Genomic DNA, 18,146 nt, shown 5'->3' on the forward strand with positions numbered 1-18,146 from the left:
ACTGGCTCCTGTCTCAGAACCATGGTGTATTTCTTTCGCTGGAGCCCCGGGGGGTTTCTTTGACTGCCCCCTTTCTCCTACAGACGTCCTAAACCATCTGTTCAGCCCTAATTCCAAAAGGATATGGCAAACCATGTATGTAATTCCAACAATCAAAAGATGGTGCGTTTGAAGCCAGCCAGTGAAACACAGCAAGACTGTCTAAAAATGAAAACATAAGGTGAAAAAAACATTTCAAAAAAACCTCAAGAAAAAAAAAAAACTCAAGGCCCTAAAAGACATAGCAATCTAATGTCCTCCACAACAGAGGCAGAGCGGCTAGGCATTTCATCCTTGTGTAATTGAGAAGAATGGTGTGAGACGAGGCTAGGAAGTAGGGGGCAGGGGAGGGGTCTCTACTTCCGGGCCTTAGCTACCAGCGGTGGCAACTAGGTGCCCTTTAGAGCTTCGCACAAACAACTGCGTTTATTTTAAATATGCCAAGCCCCGCACGATTTACAAGCACAAAGGTTTGTTTTAAAACTGCAGCTCTGAGGGAAATGAGCTGGAAGCTTGAGGCAGAAATGAAATTACATTTCCAGCATCGGGAATGAGCCAGCCTACATATCAGACCAACTTAAAACATGGAGGGCGACAACCAGGGGGTCCTCCTCTCGTGGGTGCCCCTTCAGGGAACTGGGGAAGGAGGGGGAAAAACCTGGAGGGTCCTCCTCTCGTGGGTGCCCCTTCAGGGAACGGGGGAGGGGGGACACGACAACGACACACCAAGAGTGACGGTTCAGCAAATGCTGCCTGCAGGAGATTCATTTGTTGCACTAGTACAATCAGGCGAGCGGGGAGCCCGTCGCCTTTGGCAAAGATGCCTGCGCTTCCTTGCTTCTGCATCTTCTCCCTTCATCCCCGCCTTCCGTCAGCATGGATCTGCCAGCCCGCTACGTCGCACGCTTTGCTTTGCAAGCTCCCGGCAGCCCGCCCCGCACTTCCGGGGGCGGAGCCCAACCTCCATCGGTTTCCCCTGCGCCTGAGCTTTGGATGAATTCCACCAGACGGGTCGCCGGAAGCTGATCTTCTCCTTCCGGGTCGGGGCCATGGCGGTGGCAAATTCAAGTCCAGTCAATCCGGTGGTCTTCTTTGATGTCAGCATTGGCGGCCAGGTGAGGTGCGGGTAACCCAGCGGACCTGCGCGGGCGGGCAGGCACGGGTGAGGGAGGCGGCTGAGGGGGCCCTTCTAGCTCTCCCGAGTCAGGCTGGGCCAGGGCGGCGGAGATAGGAGCTTCTGAGCTGCGTGGGCAGCGGCCGTGGGCGCTGAGCCTTGGGTCTCCCGTCCCTTGCAGGAAGTTGGTCGCATGAAGATCGAGCTGTTTGCAGACGTGGTGCCTAAGACGGCAGAGAACTTTAGGTAAGGAGATGCTCCAACTGAACCAGAGTAGCTGAGTCCGAAGCCGGTCTTTGCAATGTCTGCCCCTGTCCATTCGTTCACTGCCTTGGGAGCTCTGTGTTCTGGGTATTACCCTGGCTGGATAGCTACCGGGTTTGAGCGTTCTCGTGTCAGTTTCTGTTACTAGTCCACATGCCTGCATGCCCTGCCATTTGGCCGACTTGGTGGCCCCACTGTTGGTACTCTCCTCTCCTGAGATTAGAGATGCGTCAAGCAGTGATGGCCTGATGACTGAATCGTTCACCCTTTCTTTCCTTTTAGGCAATTCTGCACTGGAGAGTTCAGGTCAGTCTCGGATGTGTTTGACCTTTCCCCCTACTCCTGAAGGGTGTCCTGGGGGTTTGGTGAGGGTATTGGGGAACATGGGCAAATCTTGAGCGATGAAAGATGATATTCAGAGGGTGTCTCCATTATTGATGTGTTCTTGAGCTCAGTTCTATCCAGTTCTTTATGAGAGTCCTCTTAGCTTCCAGTGTGTCCTAAACGGGAAGGACCCCTCATCACTCCAAGCCTCCTTCTTTTTGGTTACAGGAAAGATGGTGTTCCAATCGGATACAAAGGAAGCACCTTCCATAGGTAAGACTTTGGGCATGCAGGAAATGCGGTCATCGTTTGGTATCTATACAGGCAATCCTGTACACCTGAGTACAAAACCTATGCATGGTTGTTGTTTAAAGTGTCCGTATTCAGGGCTGAGGATAGAGCTGGGCAGAGAATTTGCCCAGCATGCGTGAGGCTCTGGGTTCAGCACTCAGCACCAGATAGCTGGGGTACAGCTTCCTTTGCACCTTAAGTCACCCACGCCGGCTCTGTGTAATACCGCATTGTAGAAATGATGGCAAGGAAGACACTGTATCAGTTTGGTTACAGGTACGCTTCTGTATGCTTCCATACCCGGCTTTTATGTGGGGTCTGGTCCCCATATCGAGGACTTTATGCACTGAACCATCTCCCTTGCTCCAGGTTATGATTTTAGTAGAGGCTTTTGTAATACTGTTATCAGGAAGTCATCTGTAGGAACCTGACCTTTATGAGCACCTAGTTTTCTGTATTTACCTGTTTTTGTTAGGGTTTGATAGAAGTTGTACCACTTTAATCCTGAAATTTTTTCATGTCCTCCATATCAGGGGCATTAGAGCTATGGTCATTAATCCTCCCCGGCATTCTTGTGAAGTAGTATGTGTTACCCACATTCTTTATGGAAGGAAACTGAAGCCAAGAAAGGCTAAGGACTACGCCTGGGTATAAAAGCTTACATTGCCCTGTGTGTGTAGCGGTCCCATTGCACATGGAGTTGCTGTTGTTCTTTTCCCCCCAAATTTGCATTGAGCCCTTGACATGTTTTTCTTTTGGCGAATATGTTATTTCTTCCTGCCAAGTTTCAGCCCCTTTCTACTGTTCAGGTGGTGACTCATACACCCCAGATCAACCCAGAGATGCCCCTGAAGTTGAACTTTTTATGTTAGTAATCCCTCGGCTTGCTCACTCCAGGGGTGAAGACTCATTCTCTGTGCCACCGTGGTAAACGCTGTACTTCAGACAAACTACTAATCAACCATGCCAGTGACTAAACCACTGAATCCTTCCCTCAGGACTTTTTTTTTTATTCTGTTTCAGGGTCATAAAGGATTTCATGATTCAGGGTGGAGATTTTGTTAATGTGAGTACTGCTTCTTTGCTTGGCTCTTCTTCCTGTCAGGCCCCAGTCTTGAGATCTAAGAATACTGCTAAGTTAAGTGGAGAGAGCGTGGGCATGGGGATGTGCTGTAGAATTGCTGGCTACCACTGTCTTTGTCCTCAGAACACATATCTCTACCAAACTTGAATCGTTAAGTTCCATTGTCCAAACGTGAGCCTTTTGTAACCAGAAATTGGACTCTGCTAGGATACCTAAAGATGATCCGAGGTGGTCAACATACATTGTTCAGGGGCTGGAGAGATGGCTCAGTGGTTAAGAGCATTGCCTGCTCTTCCAAAGGTTCTGAGTTCAATTCCCAGCAACCACATGGTGGCTCACAACCATCTGTAACGAGGTCTAGTGCCCTCTTCTGGCCTGCAGGCATACACACAGACAGAATATTGTATACATAATAAATAAATATTAAAAAAAAAAGAATTACATTTTAAAAAAATATATACATTGTTCACAGAAAACTTTGAAATTAGCTGCAATTTTTCCCCCCAAAAGAAAGTGAGCGGGCTGTTTGTGTCCCCTATTTTTCCTTCCACTTCTGGTGTCACCGTCTAAAACTCTAGTTTTCTGTTTGCTTTTTGTGGGTCTTCCTTTCTTTTTTCCTTTCGAAAGCTGAGGTTTTAGCCACAACCCACTTAGTGGCAAGGGATCCGATTAGGAAAGGCAGGTGGTTCGAAGAGACTTTCTTCTGCTTGCTGAGGTATCCCTGGGATCTCCATACTTCGCTGCTGACCATGACTGTTTTGTGTCCACACTATTTGTGTCCCCATCCCAACTTTGGAGTGTGCCCAATAAGCTACGATTTTTTTCTTTCTTACACTGCTTTTCCCTTAGCCGCCCAGTTTTGTGCATGCTGTTTCTTACTGTCAGTATTGCGTAATTGGGTGTCTGGGAAACGTAAGTGTAAGTTTAGATTCCTGGGAGTTTTTAAGATCCTATTCCCCCTACGGAGGGTAGCATAGGACCCTACTCCCCCTTCGTAGGGTAGCATAGGATCTTACTCTGTGGGTACCTAAACTTACATGCATATACCCATACCACACACACAACACATAATTAAAAATAATACAAATAAACCATTTTTTAAAACTGGGAAATTTGGGAGCCAGAGAGATGGCTCAGAGATTAAGAGCCCTGGTGGCTCTTCCAGAGGACACAGGTTTGATTCCCAGCACCTACATGGTAGTTCATAGTCACCTATAACTCCAGCTCTATGAATGTGAAAAAGAATAAGAAGGGGTTTATGGAAGGGTCTGGAGGGAGGAAAGGGAAGAGGAAATGATGTGATTATCTCAAATTTTAAAATATTTTATAAAAATAAATCTTTTTTTGTTTTTTTGTTTTTATTTTGTCTAGACAGGATTTCTCTGTGGCTTTGGATCCTGTCCTGGAACCAGCTTTTGTAGACCAGGCTGGCCTAGAACTCACAGAGATCCACCTGCCTCTGCCTCCTGAGTGCTGGGATTAAAGGTGTGCGCCACCACCACTGCCTGGCTAATAATAAATCTTAAAGAGATAAAGAAGCTAGACTTTAAGTGCAACAGTGTTTCTTCTCTTCGCCCATCCAATGGGTGTGCATTAGTGGGCATGCAGGTGTGCAAGCCTGTGGATGTGTGTGTGTACACCAGTAGGCCCACAGGTGAGCAAGTCTGTGGATGTGTGCGTGTGCTCACATGCACACAGGTATGCAAGCCTGTGGGTGTGGAGCCCAGAGGAAGACATTAGGTGTTCCCTGTCAGTCACTTATTGCCTTAAGGAAAGGTCTCAATAGATCATTTGCTGCTTGGTTCAGTGAGGGTAGCTGACTGACTAGCTCACAGTATCTGCCTTTCTCTACATGTTAATTCTGGAGGCATGTACAGCCATGCCTGGCTTTCTTTCTTTTTTTTTTTTTTTTTTTTCCTTTTTCTTAATGTGTGTGCTAAGGATTTGAACTCGGGTCCTCATGGTTGGATAGCAGCCAGCTTTTATCTACTGAGCCATTCTCCCCAGCCCTGTGAGTGTTCTTCCTCTGGTTTCAAGGGTGCCGAACACTCGAGACCACTAACATATCTCTGCTCTATTTAGGGAGATGGTACTGGAGTCGCTAGCATTTACCGCGGTCCATTTGCAGATGAAAATTTTAAACTTAGACACTCGGCTCCAGGCCTACTTTCCATGGTAAGTGAGGTTCAGTTAAGATTTGGGGTTGGGGGGCTGGAGAGATGGCTCAGCGGTTAAGAGCACTGACTGTTCTACCAGAGGTCCTGAGTTCAATTCCCAGCAACCACATGGTGGCTCACAACCATCTCTAATAAGATCTGTTGCCAACTTCTGGCCTGCAGGGACATGTGCAGACAGAACATTGTATACATAATAAATAAATAAATCTTTAAAAAAAAAGATTTGGGGTTGGAGGAAGAGCAGATTTCTGGTGCCTTGTTGAGGTCCAGCTGTCTCTTGGAATCAGAGCAGATGCTTCTCTTACTTCAGTCAGACCTCACCTCCTTCCTTGGTCGGGTTTGATGTTGTTGGCTGAGGTCTTGCAGCTGTAGAGTGGAACCGAACTCTGACTTGTGTTGTTGCCTTTATTGATAACGAAGACGTGTGGATGGGCTTTAGCCTTAGTGTTCAGTGGCTTCCAAGACTGGTGCTCACCTGCTTGTTGCCCTGGTTGCTGTGATGCACTCACTGCAGTAGCTGCATGCTGGCCACTCCCCTGCTTCCCGCCCTCTCCATGAAGTTCCTTCCTAGTCCCATGGGCTGCTCTCTCTCCCCAATTCCTAATCCCCGCTCAGACTCCCTCGTGCTTTACTCTCTTACTTATCTAACTTACCTCTGCTCACTGCTTGCCCCTTCACGTTGCTCGCCCTCACTCCTCCTTTCCCTTGCTCCCTCTTTTCTCCCTCACCTCCCACTCCTCGCAGTCCCGCCATCAGCGCTCCAGTCCTCACCTCCTGGTGCCGGTGTCTGTGTGTACATCCTCTGTCCTGCCTGCCTGCTCTTCACTCTTCTTCCCCAGCATTTATGAGAATTTGTGAAAATTGATGAAAATTTGTACACAGCCATTCCATTCAAGTCTCAGGGCAAAGCACAAGGACACAAACATGACCTCTGCCATTGTCACATGTAACGTCTAACCCAAATTTGGTACCCAGCACCCGCATCAGGCAGCTGACAACTTTCTGCAACTACAGGTTTGGGGGATCCTTCATGAATATGGTATACATCAAATTATAATGGGAATACATAATACAAGTAAATTTTAATACATTGCAAAACCACTTCAAACAGCTGATTTCATAGGCAGTGTGTCTTTTCTTAGCTACTAACCAATTTGTAAGTATAACCCAGTTGTAAATAATTTACAGCTAAACACACTAAGTCAAGTCCTGTAAGAAGGGAAAGGGGGATATAGTAAGATAGCTCAGCAAGTAAAGGCAAGGGATAAAGGTACCTGCTGCACATGCCTGAGTTCAATCCTAGCCCCATGTCGAGGTGGAGGTAGAGAACTAACTTCACAAATCTATTCTCTGACCTCATAAACGTGTACACGCATGCACACATACACAATTTTTTTTTAATTTAAAAGAAAGGAGAAGGGGACCCATTAGAGAAAAGTAAGGGAATCAGTTGAGAGATGAGAGGAGTAGGGGAAGAGAATCAGTAAGAACAGAGTATAATAAATGTAGATATGAAAATGCCATAATTAAAGCATTACTTTGTATGCTAACCTAAAACTTAGTTAAATCTTGTATTTGCTTGTTTTAAATGAGCAGTCATTCCCATTACAAAACCTCACAGTAGGAGCTCAGCGGGTAAAGATGCTTACCACCAAGTCGGATGGCCTGAGTTCCCACGTGATGGAAAGAGAGGCCTGACTCCTACAGAACCTGACAAGGAAATTGTTCGTTGATTGAAGAACTTAGATCCTCAGGGATGGAGCCTCTGTGTCCTGTTTGTCTCTGTCTGTCCTTAGCTAGACCTGAGCTTATAATAGGTGCTCAGTTGGGTTGCATTTAGAGCTGTGTATTCTAGGAAATCTTGCCCTTCACCCAATACAGCCAGAGAAACTTACTGCAGGTACATTTGGTTCTTATCAGGCAAACAGTGGTCCCAGTACAAACGGCTGCCAGTTCTTTATCACATGTTCTAAGTGTGATTGGCTGGATGGGAAGCACGTAGTGTTTGGTAAGTCTTGTCCCAGTCATCTATCTGCCACATTTTCCACACTCACTAAGGGTGCTCAGCTGCTTAGCTGGACTAGGCTGGGGCTGATGGTGGGGCTGGCTATGGCCAATGAACGTGGTGGGGATAGCTGGGGCCGGTGGACGTGGTGGGGGTGGCTGGGGCCAATGAACATGGTGGGGGTGGCTGGGGGCAATGGACGTGGTGGGGTGGCTGGGGCTGATGGACGTGGGGCTTGGCTGGAACTCATGGAAAAGACAATGGTATTCTAATCAATACTCATGAAATAAATAATGAAGAAATGCCCCAGAGATAGCATGGATGAGTGTGGTTCTGGGGCCATGTAGATCCAGTCCTCTATCCTGGTTTCCTGCATATATTCCTATGACTTCGGGCAAGTCAGCTTGCCTCATTGAACTCAGTTTCCTTACGTTGTAAGAGGGTTTGGGATGCCAACTGAGAATGGGCACTGGGAGCTGGGTGCAGTACCAGCACCGAGAAAGAAACCTTGACTTGATGTTCTTCCTGCAGGAAAAATCATTGATGGACTTCTGGTGATGAGAAAAATCGAGGTTGGTCCTGCTGGGTGTCCCTGCAGCCTTTCTGATCGGTGCCTTCTGCCTGCTAATGAGGGGCTAGAGAAGGGTGATGGGCTCCAGTTCCTAGGTAGACTTGTCGCTGTCTGCAGCCATGGCCTCCCCTTCCTTGGGGAAGACAGGAGAGCTCAAGCCTTCTTGGCTCCGTTCATTATCCTGCCCAGTACATCCTAGGGTTTGGCCTCTCATTCTGATGCCCACTTGATAAAATTCCACTTCTTGGCATTGCATTCAGGATCCTGAATTGTGATCTGTACCCTGCCTATCCCTCCATGACCCCTTCTGCCACTGCCTTCTCTTCTCTGGTCCAGTGGCATCAAACTCCTGGCTCTTCTTTAAGGAGGTTGACCATAACAGGTGCGTGCCTCCTGCTCCTCCCAGCCCCAAGCTTTGACTCCATTACTCCTCTCTTCCTGAAGAGTTCCTTCTTTGGGATCTTATCTACCCCTTATGGCTCAGTTCAGATCACCCTCTTCTGTGACTCCTCCATAAGCTGGGTCCCTGCTCAGTGTTCTTTTGACTTGCTACATTGTTAGGTTGTGGAGCCAAGGCCTCTGAATGTTACTTTTCTATTGGGTCTTTTATACTTTAATGTCTGTCAGGACACACCGCATCAGTCTGATCCTGGGCCCTGGCTTAGGGGATGGGGATCTGTTAGACATTCTGTCTGTCAGGATGCACGCCACAGCAGTCTGATCTTGGGCCCTTTCTTGGGGTGTAAGCAAGGCACTGAGCAGGTGCCTGACCTGAGTGCATCTCATGTTCTTATGCTTTGTTTTCTAGAATGTTCCCACGGGCCCTAACAATAAGCCCAAATTGCCAGTGGTAATCTCCCAGTGTGGGGAAATGTAATCTAGACCAAGACTGAACCAGGTAAGTGATCTCTTCTTCCAGTTAGGAAAAGGAATCATGACTTGAGGGAGACTTTCCACTCTTAGATGTGGGTTGAGTTCATTCCTCTGCATGTAAGTGTGGAGCAGGCATTCCTCAGGGCTTGTCTCCTCAGCTGTCAGGAGAAGATGTCAGCCTGAGGGTCACTGTGAGAAGCAAAAGGGGGGACACTGGAAATACTCCTTTTCTACTGCTCATCCAGTGTCACCCTGAAAAGGACCTGACTCCCAGGTGACTGGGATGAGCCTGCTGTCCAGTCCTGGAGGTGTGGGCCTCACCTGCAGCTTTCACGGCTTACTTCCTCTTACTTGCCACTGGCTGCTCTGTACTGGGGCCTTTTGGGAAAGAACTAAAAGGCACTCCCAGGAGCGAATTCACCCTCTGAAGTGAATGCTAATGACATCAGTGGCTTGCGTGTTAGTACAGGCGGGGAAGATGGGTCGGTCCACCTCTGTGAGAGGTCGTGGTATTTTGTTGGTCTTTTCAGTTTTTTTCAAACCTACAAGAAAATTTGGAAAACTGTTGATTAATCACCCATAACCTCACAGCTAGTGTTGGACATTTGCTTGTGGCTGTGCTGTCCACTCCCTCTGTTCTCATGCCATGCCCTCTCCTTCACTGTCTTGTTTCCCTTCCTTCCTTCCCTGCCCTCATTGCCTTCCTTCTCATTCTAAAACTGCAGATCTCTTGACGCTTCACCCTCAGGTACTTCAGCAGGAGCCCCCAATAATAAGACTAAATAAACAATAATATTTATAATATATATTCATATTCAAAATTACCAGTTGTCTCCAAAGTAACTTTTAAATCATACAGAAACTTATTTTATTTGTGGTGCTGGGGATTTAACCAAGCTTTGTACATTCATCACCAGCAGGCTGAAGAGATAGCTCAGGGGTTAAGGGGATGGGGTTAAGGCACTCACACTAGCTGATGACGGATGGTTTAACACCACCACCGCCTGACTAAAAAAATTCCCAGCACTTGGAAGGGGTCACCATGCCACATGTATCTCTTTCTACCGATCAGTAAGTCTCTGTAGCGGGATGGAGAGATGGCTTCTCTTCCAGAGGTCCTGAATTCAATTCCCAGCAAACACATAGTGGCTCACAACCATCTGTAATTAGAGTTGGTACTCTCTTCTGTCCTGCAAGTCATCCGTGCAGGCAGAACACTCTACCTAATAAATCAATCAATCAATCAATCAATCAATCTTAAAAAGAGAGAGAGAGAGAAATGAAAAGAAAATGTCCTGGGCTGGAAAGGTGGCTCGGCACTTAAGAGCACTGACTGCCCTTCAGCATGCACACACATGGCAGCTCACAACTGTTTCTGTCTCTAAGATCTGACACCCTCACACAAACATGCATACATGCAAAATACTAATGCAAATAAAAACAAAGAAAAGTCTTTAGTTGAGACTGGCCTCAAACCCATAATCTTCCTCCTGCCTCCTAGGTATGAGATTAGAAAGCCACCCACACTAGTTTACTTGCCTCGGCTTCCTGATTACCAGGAATATTATCACACCTAGATATGGTGGCACACACCTTTAATTCCAGCAATTCAGGAGACAGGCAGGCTGATCTCAGCCCAGGGCCTGCCTGGTCTACAGAGCAAGTTCCAGGACTGCCAGGCAAAAATGAAAAAAATTTAGTTGGGTGTGGTAGTACACACCTGTAACTCTGTAATCCCAGCCTGGAAGAGGTTGCCTACAGGTGACAAATTTGAGGACTGCTGGATAGAAGAATGTTTTTCTAGGCTAGCCTGGCAACTTTGTGACCCTGTATAAAAGAGGAACCAAGCGAAGCCTGCTCAGTGGCAGGTAAAGGTGAGGGCTGCCAAGGTAGACCTGAGTTTGGGCCCCAGAACCAGCTGGAGGAAAAAGAGAACTGACTCCCGCAGATTTCCCTCTGACTTGTGCTGCGGCACTCACATCTGTACGTACATGCACAAAATGAGTAAATAAATAAATGCAAACTGTTTGGCGGAGCTGGTTGTGGAGGCTTGCACTCAGGATCTTAGCATTTGGAGACTGAGGCAAGACTGCCACAAATTCACAGAGGGCCATGGTGGCAGCAGCCTGGCCACCGGCTGAGGTGTTGCTCAAGAACACAAAGCACACACACAGGGTCTGTCCCTTCTACAGCAAAGGAAAGGAAAAATATGTAAGTTCTAATTTGATGGGGTCAAGATTATTGGTCCCTTAATGACTTTCCTGCTTTGTCTTATCTAAATTTCACTACCTGCAATCTTAATATCCTCTATAGTACTGTGTCTGTACCCATTAACATTTCTGTACTTTATCTGTACGCTTAGAAAATTATATCTGTTTGTTTATTGTAGGTAACAATGGAGGTTAAAGGACAACTTTTTAAAGTCTGTTCTCTTCTACCCTGTGGTCCCTGGGATCAAACTGAGACTCAGCAACAAGAGTCTTAACCCTCTGGGTCATCTCACTGGCCTGGAGTCTTGTTTGTTTGTCTGTTTGTTTAAATATTTATTTATTATGTATATGGTGTTCTGCCTGCATGTATCCCTGCAGGCCAGAAGAGAGTACCAGATCTCATTACAGATGGTTGGGAGCCGCCATGTGGCTGCTGGGACTTGAACTCAGGACCTCTGGAAGAGTAGCCAGTATCCTTAACCTCTGAGCCATCTCTTCAGCCCTCTTTTATTTTGTTTTGTTTGTTTTTGTTTTCGATATAGGGTTTCTCTGTATAGCTTTGGAGCCTGTCCTGGAACTTAACTATAGACCAGGCTGATCTTGAACTCAGAGATCTACTTGCCTCTGCCTCCTGAGTTCAGGGATTAAAATAAAGGTGTAAATTACCACCGTGTGACTTTTATTTAATTTATTTTTTGGTGGGGGTGACAAGGTTCCTCTGTAACAGCCTTGACTGCCCTGGAACTAGCTCTTGTAGACCATGCTGTCCTCGAACTTACAGAGATCCTCCTGCCTCTGCCTCCTTCATCTAATCCTACCGGCATGTGCCACCACAAGTGGCTTGTTTTATTTTTGAGACAGGGTCTTATTATCTCACCTTGCCTGGCCTGTCTGCAATCACAGAAATGCCCTGTCCCTGCCTCCTGAGTGCTGGGATGAAAGACATGCTCCACCATGGCAGGCAGTCTCTTGTTTTTTAAGTAGAGATCAGTTAGATACCAAACAACTTCAGTGACTGTATCCACATCATCTGCGACGTGCTTGTGCTCAGAGCATCTGGAACTTACAGACTTTCAGTAACACTCCACGAGGCAGTGAAGGAAGACCAAGCACTTTAGGGAGGGCTAGAGTGAGCAGTGCTGGGCCAGAATGCACAGGTACTCACTGGAAGCTACAGGTGGGCCTTTTTGCCTGGACAGATGCTTCCCTTTTGGGCTGAGTGAACACCGTGAACCTTTCTCTCCCACTTCAGGAGCTACTGCCTACCTCTCCTGGCTTTTCTCATTTCTTTGATGTCTATTGCTAATGATGAGATTTCTGACCATTGCTAGATGATAGAAGATTACAAAAAAAAAGACTGAAAACATTAAGAAATATCATAAAGCCTACCTAAAACTCTAGCTCTAAAACTGCCTGCTTTCACCCTGTGAGGGTTATGCTTTACAGTGGTCTCTGGCCAGTGCCACTCTCATGACATGAGGGTGCCCCATTTTGCTTTATAGTAAACTCTCTTCCATACACAGACAAAAGATGAAATTTAAAAGATTGTTCAGGTTGGGTGGTGGCGGTGCATGCTTTTAATCTCAACACTCTGCCTGGGGGCGGGGGTTATTCAGGAATATTTATTTATTTATTTATTTATTTATTTATTTATTTATTTGGAAAGGGGTTTCAAGACAGGGTTTCTCTGTGTTGCCTAGGCTTTTCTGGAAATCACTCTGTAGACCACCCGGCTCAGGAATTGATTCTCTTACGGGCACTGGGATTGTAGTTTAGTGACAGGGTCCTTGCTTGACAACAAGATTCACTGCCCGAGCTGGGTGGTGGTGGTGCACGCCTTTAATCCCAGCACTCTGGCGGCAGAGGCAGGCGAATCTCTGAGTTCGAGACCAGCCTGGTCTACAGACCTAGTTCCAGGACAGGCTCCAAAGCCACAGAGAAACCCTGTCTCGAAAAAAAAAAAAAGAACTCTGACTGTTCTTCCATACAACCCGGGTTCAGTTCCCACCTGGCAGCTCACAGTTGTCTGAAAATCCAGTTCCAGGGGATCTGACACCTTCGCAACAATTCACATAAAATAAAGTTAAATAAATCATAAAAAATTATTCCTAAAAAAAAAGATTCACTGCCCAATACAAAAAACAAGACAAAAAGCAACCTTCTTTACATTGGAGTCTCTTTTCTGAGCAGTTCTTTACAGAACTGGAAAGCCCTTTTGGGGGCTTTCAGAATCATTAGCCGGCCTTCCCACTATTAGCAAAAGTCATTTAGCTCTTTGTCAAAATCCCTGTTGTGGCCCAAGTGAAACAAATTCCTCAGTGGTCATTCACATTCCAGAGCCCTCCAGACCGGGACTGTCCATTGGACAGCCCTGTCTGCAGTGGTGATGGAAATGCCTGTGTCTGCCCAGGTAGATGGCAGAGCTACTTTGGCCCTGTGTGGTTAAGAAGCTTGTGAAACTTGGCTGGGGAGGCTGAGGGGATGGGCTTTTCGTTTCTTTGGTTTTTTGTTTTGGTTGAGCTTTTGTTTTTGTTTTTGAGGCAGGGTTTCTCTGTAGTGTTGAAACCTGTCCTGGAACTTTGAAACCTGTTCTGTAGACATGGCTGACCTCGAACTCACAGAGATCTTCCTGCCTCTGCCTCCCGAGTGTTGGGATTAAAAGGTGTGCGCCTCTACCACCACTGGGCTTCTTTGGTTGTTGTTGTTATTGTTTTGATTTTTTTTTTTTACTTACAAGGAAGGGAGGAGTTTGAAACAGGGTCTTCAATTTTAGCCCTAGCAGACCAAGTATTCACTTGTAACCCAGTAACTGAAACTGTAGCAGGCCTCCTGCCTCTGCCTCCCAAGTGCAGGAATTATAAGCATGCATCACTGTGCCCAGCTATGTTTCATTATTTTTGAGACAAGGTCTCAGATAATCCAGGCTGGCCTCAAACTTGCTGTGTAGCTGAGGATGACCTTGGATTTGTGATCCTTCTGCCCCCATCCTCTGGATTCTGGGATGGGGGGGGGGTATTTGGTCAGTGGTACTAGAGATTGACCCCAGAGTTTCCTATGTAATAGGCAAGTGTTTCACCAACTGAACTAAATACTCAGCCTTTCCCTGAATTTTTAACTTCATTTAAATTTTTGTTTTTTTTTTTTTGAGACAAGGTTTCTCTTTGTAGCCTTGGCTGTACTGGAACTTGCTCTATAGACCAGGATGGCCTCGAACTCACAGAGATTCACCTGCCTCTCCCTCCCAGACACGCACCACCACCTCCCAGCTACTTTATTTTAATTAAATCTGAAGGATTCCATGTGGCTGTAATGGCTGCTCTTTTAAGGTGTCAGGGAATCTAGAGAACAGTCTGCTGTAAAGAGGGTTGGTGGGTAGCTGTCCACTTTGGATTTGTTCATAGTGAGACTTGACACAGGTTAAGGAGAATAATGAGCTAGCAGCCCTCCATTTTCCTTTTAGATGGAAACTTATAGGCTTCCCTAAATGTCCCCGAAGTGGTTTTTGTGTGTGTGTGTATGTTTTAATATTTTATGTGTGTGTTTTTTCCCTGAGTATCTTGTGTACTATGTGCATGCTTGGTGCCCAAGGAGGTTGGAAGAGGACATCAGAGCCCCTGGAACTAGAGATGGCTGTGAGCTGCCATGTGGGTGCTGGGAATTGAACCAGGTCTTCTGGAAGAACAGCCAGTGAGTGTTCTTAACCACTGAGCCATCTTTTCTGTGCACCCCCACACACAAGTGTTTTTTTTATTATACCAAGTGTTTTAGGTGGAATAATAGTAAAGAGCCACATAGACGATTTTAAGACCTATTGGGCAATTGTTGTCTGGTTGGATTTGGGGGGGGGGGCTGATTTGTCTCAGCTTTGTGAGTGTCCAAATTACAGGCATGGGTCACCATGCCAGGCATTATTTCTCGTACTTTAATGTACTTAATTAATGTACTCCCAGATCCTCATCTTCTTTTTCCCAAACACTAGACCTTCGGGTCCCCAGGAGCACATGAAGACATAGAACACAAGCGCGCAGTAGCGAATGTGTGAGCAGGCACACCTTTAAGATCCTTCCCCTCTCCCTGCGCTGTAGTGTGTATTAACTTGTGTTCACTTATTGTGTGTGTGGGCATGCATGCTATGGCGCTCAAGAGGAGTTTACCAAAGAGCTAGTTCTGATGAATTGTCACAGGTAATAGTGAGTGGAGAAGCTCAGCATGGGATTGACAGGGTTTGTCCAAGGAGAAAGCCAGCTCAGGAGAAGATGACCTCCTGATGCTCCAGCCAGAGTCATGCCAGCAAGGTGTGCCCCCATGTATTTGTCTGCCTGTTGGGTGTGTGGCACTGTTCTCTGCCACGAGAGAGGTAGAATGTCTGGCTCTACTCCAGTCCAAAGGCCAGGCCCCTACATTGTCTTTACAGTCACGGTGAGGCTCTTCTATGCACTACCATTCAGCCTTAGGAAAAAGAAAGGAGCATCCGTGTACTGGCAAGATTTCAGAGTAAATGAAGTGACTACGGAGATCATTGTACTGCACAGACGTGGCACACTGTTGACTGTTCCAGAACTTTTGGGGCTAAATAGCACATTGCTAATAGTAGATACTTCCACTAAGTTGAGGCAGCAAAGACTTTCTTTTCAGGTTATTTTGTTCCATTAATTCTACACTGAACTTAAATCTTCTGATAGAAAGACACATTGTATGTATGTGTGTATATATCCCAAGTCTTTCTCTTCTCTTCCTGAAGCATGCCTATGGCTAACATGAGTTTAGAAATCCTGCCTGTGTCCTTCCAGCTCTTCTGGGTTCAGCCCAGTCCGTGGTTCCCACCAGGTACCATCACAACACTTAGCACAGTGAGTGTATCGCAGTGTGTATATTAGGCTAGCTTTGTCTTGACTGGGGACACCTTGAAGCAAGGGCCATATTGAGAACACAGTGCATGGTGTCATAGACCTTCGCCTCCAGTACACTGAGCTGTTTCTAATGCACTTATGCATTCTTACACACTGAGGACCCGGGGTAACTTGCGGGCCTCCACTGTGATACCAAAACTCACTGTTCCTAAGAAGAGGGTGTATCCACATAAGGGGGCTGATGAGAGAAAGGCAGTGGTACACACACCTTTCTCTTTTAGTACAGCTAACCTGGAAGTCCGTGTGCAGCAAGCTCTCAAAGCCTGATGAGGACACACACAAGCCTTGAGCCAAACAGCCCCAACATTGTTCATTCTGTGGCCTTAGTCAAGTCATTAAGCCTCCTGGAACTCATTTGTCCCTTTGCATGGAGATAGTATATATAAGCCAGGAGCTAGTACAGCAGGTGACAACACTTGTTGCTAAATCCAACACCTGAGCTGAATCCCCGGCACCTATGTGGTTGAGAGAGCCAACTCACGCAAGATGTTCTCTGAGCGCCATAGCATTGCCCACACATACAATAAGTGAACACAAGTTAGTTAATACACACTACAGACCAGGGAGAGGTGAAGGATCTTAGAGGTGTGTCTGCTCACACATTCGCTACTGCGCTTATGTTCTACATGTCCTCATGTGCTCCTGGGGATCCAAAGGTTTGGGAAAAAGGATACGGGCGCATCTGTTTCATAGAGGTGCCCTTCCTGTTCCTTTGAGCTGTTTTCCCTATCTTCTCACTGACCTGTCCCTGCCGTTTAGGTCTTCAGTGTTGGGTGACACTCCCCTTGAGTCTGACAAGCTGGACTGACCTCTGCCTCCACAGTGTGTGAACAAGGACCTGGAAGTCTCACAAATCAGAACCAAGATTTTGTTTAAATTTTGAACTGTAAATAAAGGATTTTTTTTTTAATGTTGGTGTTTGTGTTGCTCACTTTTATAAAGTCAAGCAACGCCAATGTTTATTCAAATAGGAAAGTTTAGTTAGGTTTAAATGAAAAGCCCCTAGAGCCAGATGCTTTAGTCCCAGCACCTAGGAAGCATAGGCAGGCCTGTGAGTTTAAAGCTTGCCAAGGCCACATCCCTGTCTCAAAGAACAGCAGTAGAGCAGTAAATCTCTGCAGAATCGCTTTAGACAAATGGAAAGGAATGTGGGGTGGAGAAAAGGTAAGGAAACCCAAAGTATCAGAAAAAGCAAAAGCATGCTTAGGTCTTGGCCTGCATCCAAAAGAGACAGGGAAGGTTGTGCCTGAGTCAGGGTTGGTCAGGTGGGCAAACGAGCCAGACCTCGCTGAAGTTGGTGTGTGGTTTTAAGTGGCAGTAGGGACAGCCCTGTCTTCTCGCCTCTGTGCTTCAGCTCGGACTGGCACTCCTCAGAGGCATGGAGAAGAGCCAAGTGCCGTGTGGATCAAAGCCTCCAACTGGGCAACAGTGAAATGCAGGCCTGTTCAGCAGTAGGTAATCCAGGATATCCCAGCAGATTTGATTCCATTAGCTCTGGAGCTACTGGTCAAGGGGTCACTACCTCGGGATGTGTAGGGAGGAAACCTTCTGATAGAATGTGTCTTGAGGGGCTGGAGAGATGGCTCAGTGGTTAAGAGCATTGCCTGCTCTTCCGAAGGTCCTGAGTTCAATTCCCAGCAACCACATGGTGGCTCACAACCATCTGTAAAGAGGTCTGGCGCCCTCTTCTGGCCTTTAGGCATACAGACAGGATATTGTATACATTAAATAAATAAGTAAATATTTAAAAAAAAATAGAATGTGTCTTGAACTAGTAGGACTCGTGGAGGAATCTTCACCAGGTCACTTTTGAACCTGGTTTCCTAATCTGTAAAACGAGGTGGCTGATAGGGGTGGTGAGGAGGAGGAGAAGGAGGGAGGCATCGTAATACCTCCCTTATGCAGGAGAACTGCAGTAAATTCAAGGACAGTTTGGAGCACTCTAGAGACCCAGGGAGGTTAGGAGTAGATGGGTGTGGTGGCACCCTTAATCCCAGTCCTTGGGTAGGTGAAGGCCGAAGGATCAGGAACTCAAGGCTAACCTTGGCTGTACGAGTCCCTGTGTCTCAAAATACCAGCAGCCATACAGGACAGATAAATACCATGCCTTGGAAAATTTTGGAAAGGGAATAATCCAACATGGAAAGACTCCACTTCCTATGGAGTATAACGTGAGGATGAGAAAGTTACTATGACCGGGCGATGGTGGCGCACGCCTTTAATCCCAGCACTGGGGAGGCAGAGGCAGGCGGATCTCTGTGAGTTCGAGACCAGCCTGGTCTAC

At 46.7% G+C, this 18,146-nt stretch overlaps 1 protein-coding gene across 2 annotated transcripts; it reads left to right on the forward strand.

Annotated features, from left to right (window-relative positions):
• The first annotated feature begins 1,002 nt into the window (after positions 1-1,002).
• Ppih (peptidylprolyl isomerase H) lies at positions 1,003-16,772 on the forward strand. 2 transcript variants are annotated; one of them, XM_050161288.1, is made up of 10 exons: positions 1,003-1,154; positions 1,335-1,399; positions 1,700-1,723; positions 1,970-2,014; positions 3,056-3,098; positions 5,199-5,291; positions 7,214-7,301; positions 7,830-7,870; positions 8,678-8,767; positions 16,622-16,772. In XM_050161288.1, the coding sequence occupies exons 1-9, from the start codon at positions 1,089-1,091 to the stop codon at positions 8,744-8,746; spliced, it is 534 nt and encodes a 177-aa protein (XP_050017245.1). In that variant the 5' UTR covers positions 1,003-1,088; the 3' UTR covers positions 8,747-8,767; positions 16,622-16,772. The 2 variants fall into 2 exon arrangements, with proteins under 2 accessions (XP_050017245.1, XP_050017246.1); XM_050161289.1 differs by lacking the exon at positions 16,622-16,772 and adding an exon at positions 11,331-16,613.
• Positions 16,773-18,146: the final 1,374 nt, after the last annotated feature.

This window comes from Alexandromys fortis, unplaced genomic scaffold (genome assembly GCF_014885135.2).
Source record: "Alexandromys fortis isolate MF-2015 unplaced genomic scaffold, M_Fortis_MF-2015_v1.1 scaffold_122, whole genome shotgun sequence".
NCBI classification, from domain to species: Eukaryota; Metazoa; Chordata; class Mammalia; order Rodentia; family Cricetidae; genus Alexandromys; species Alexandromys fortis.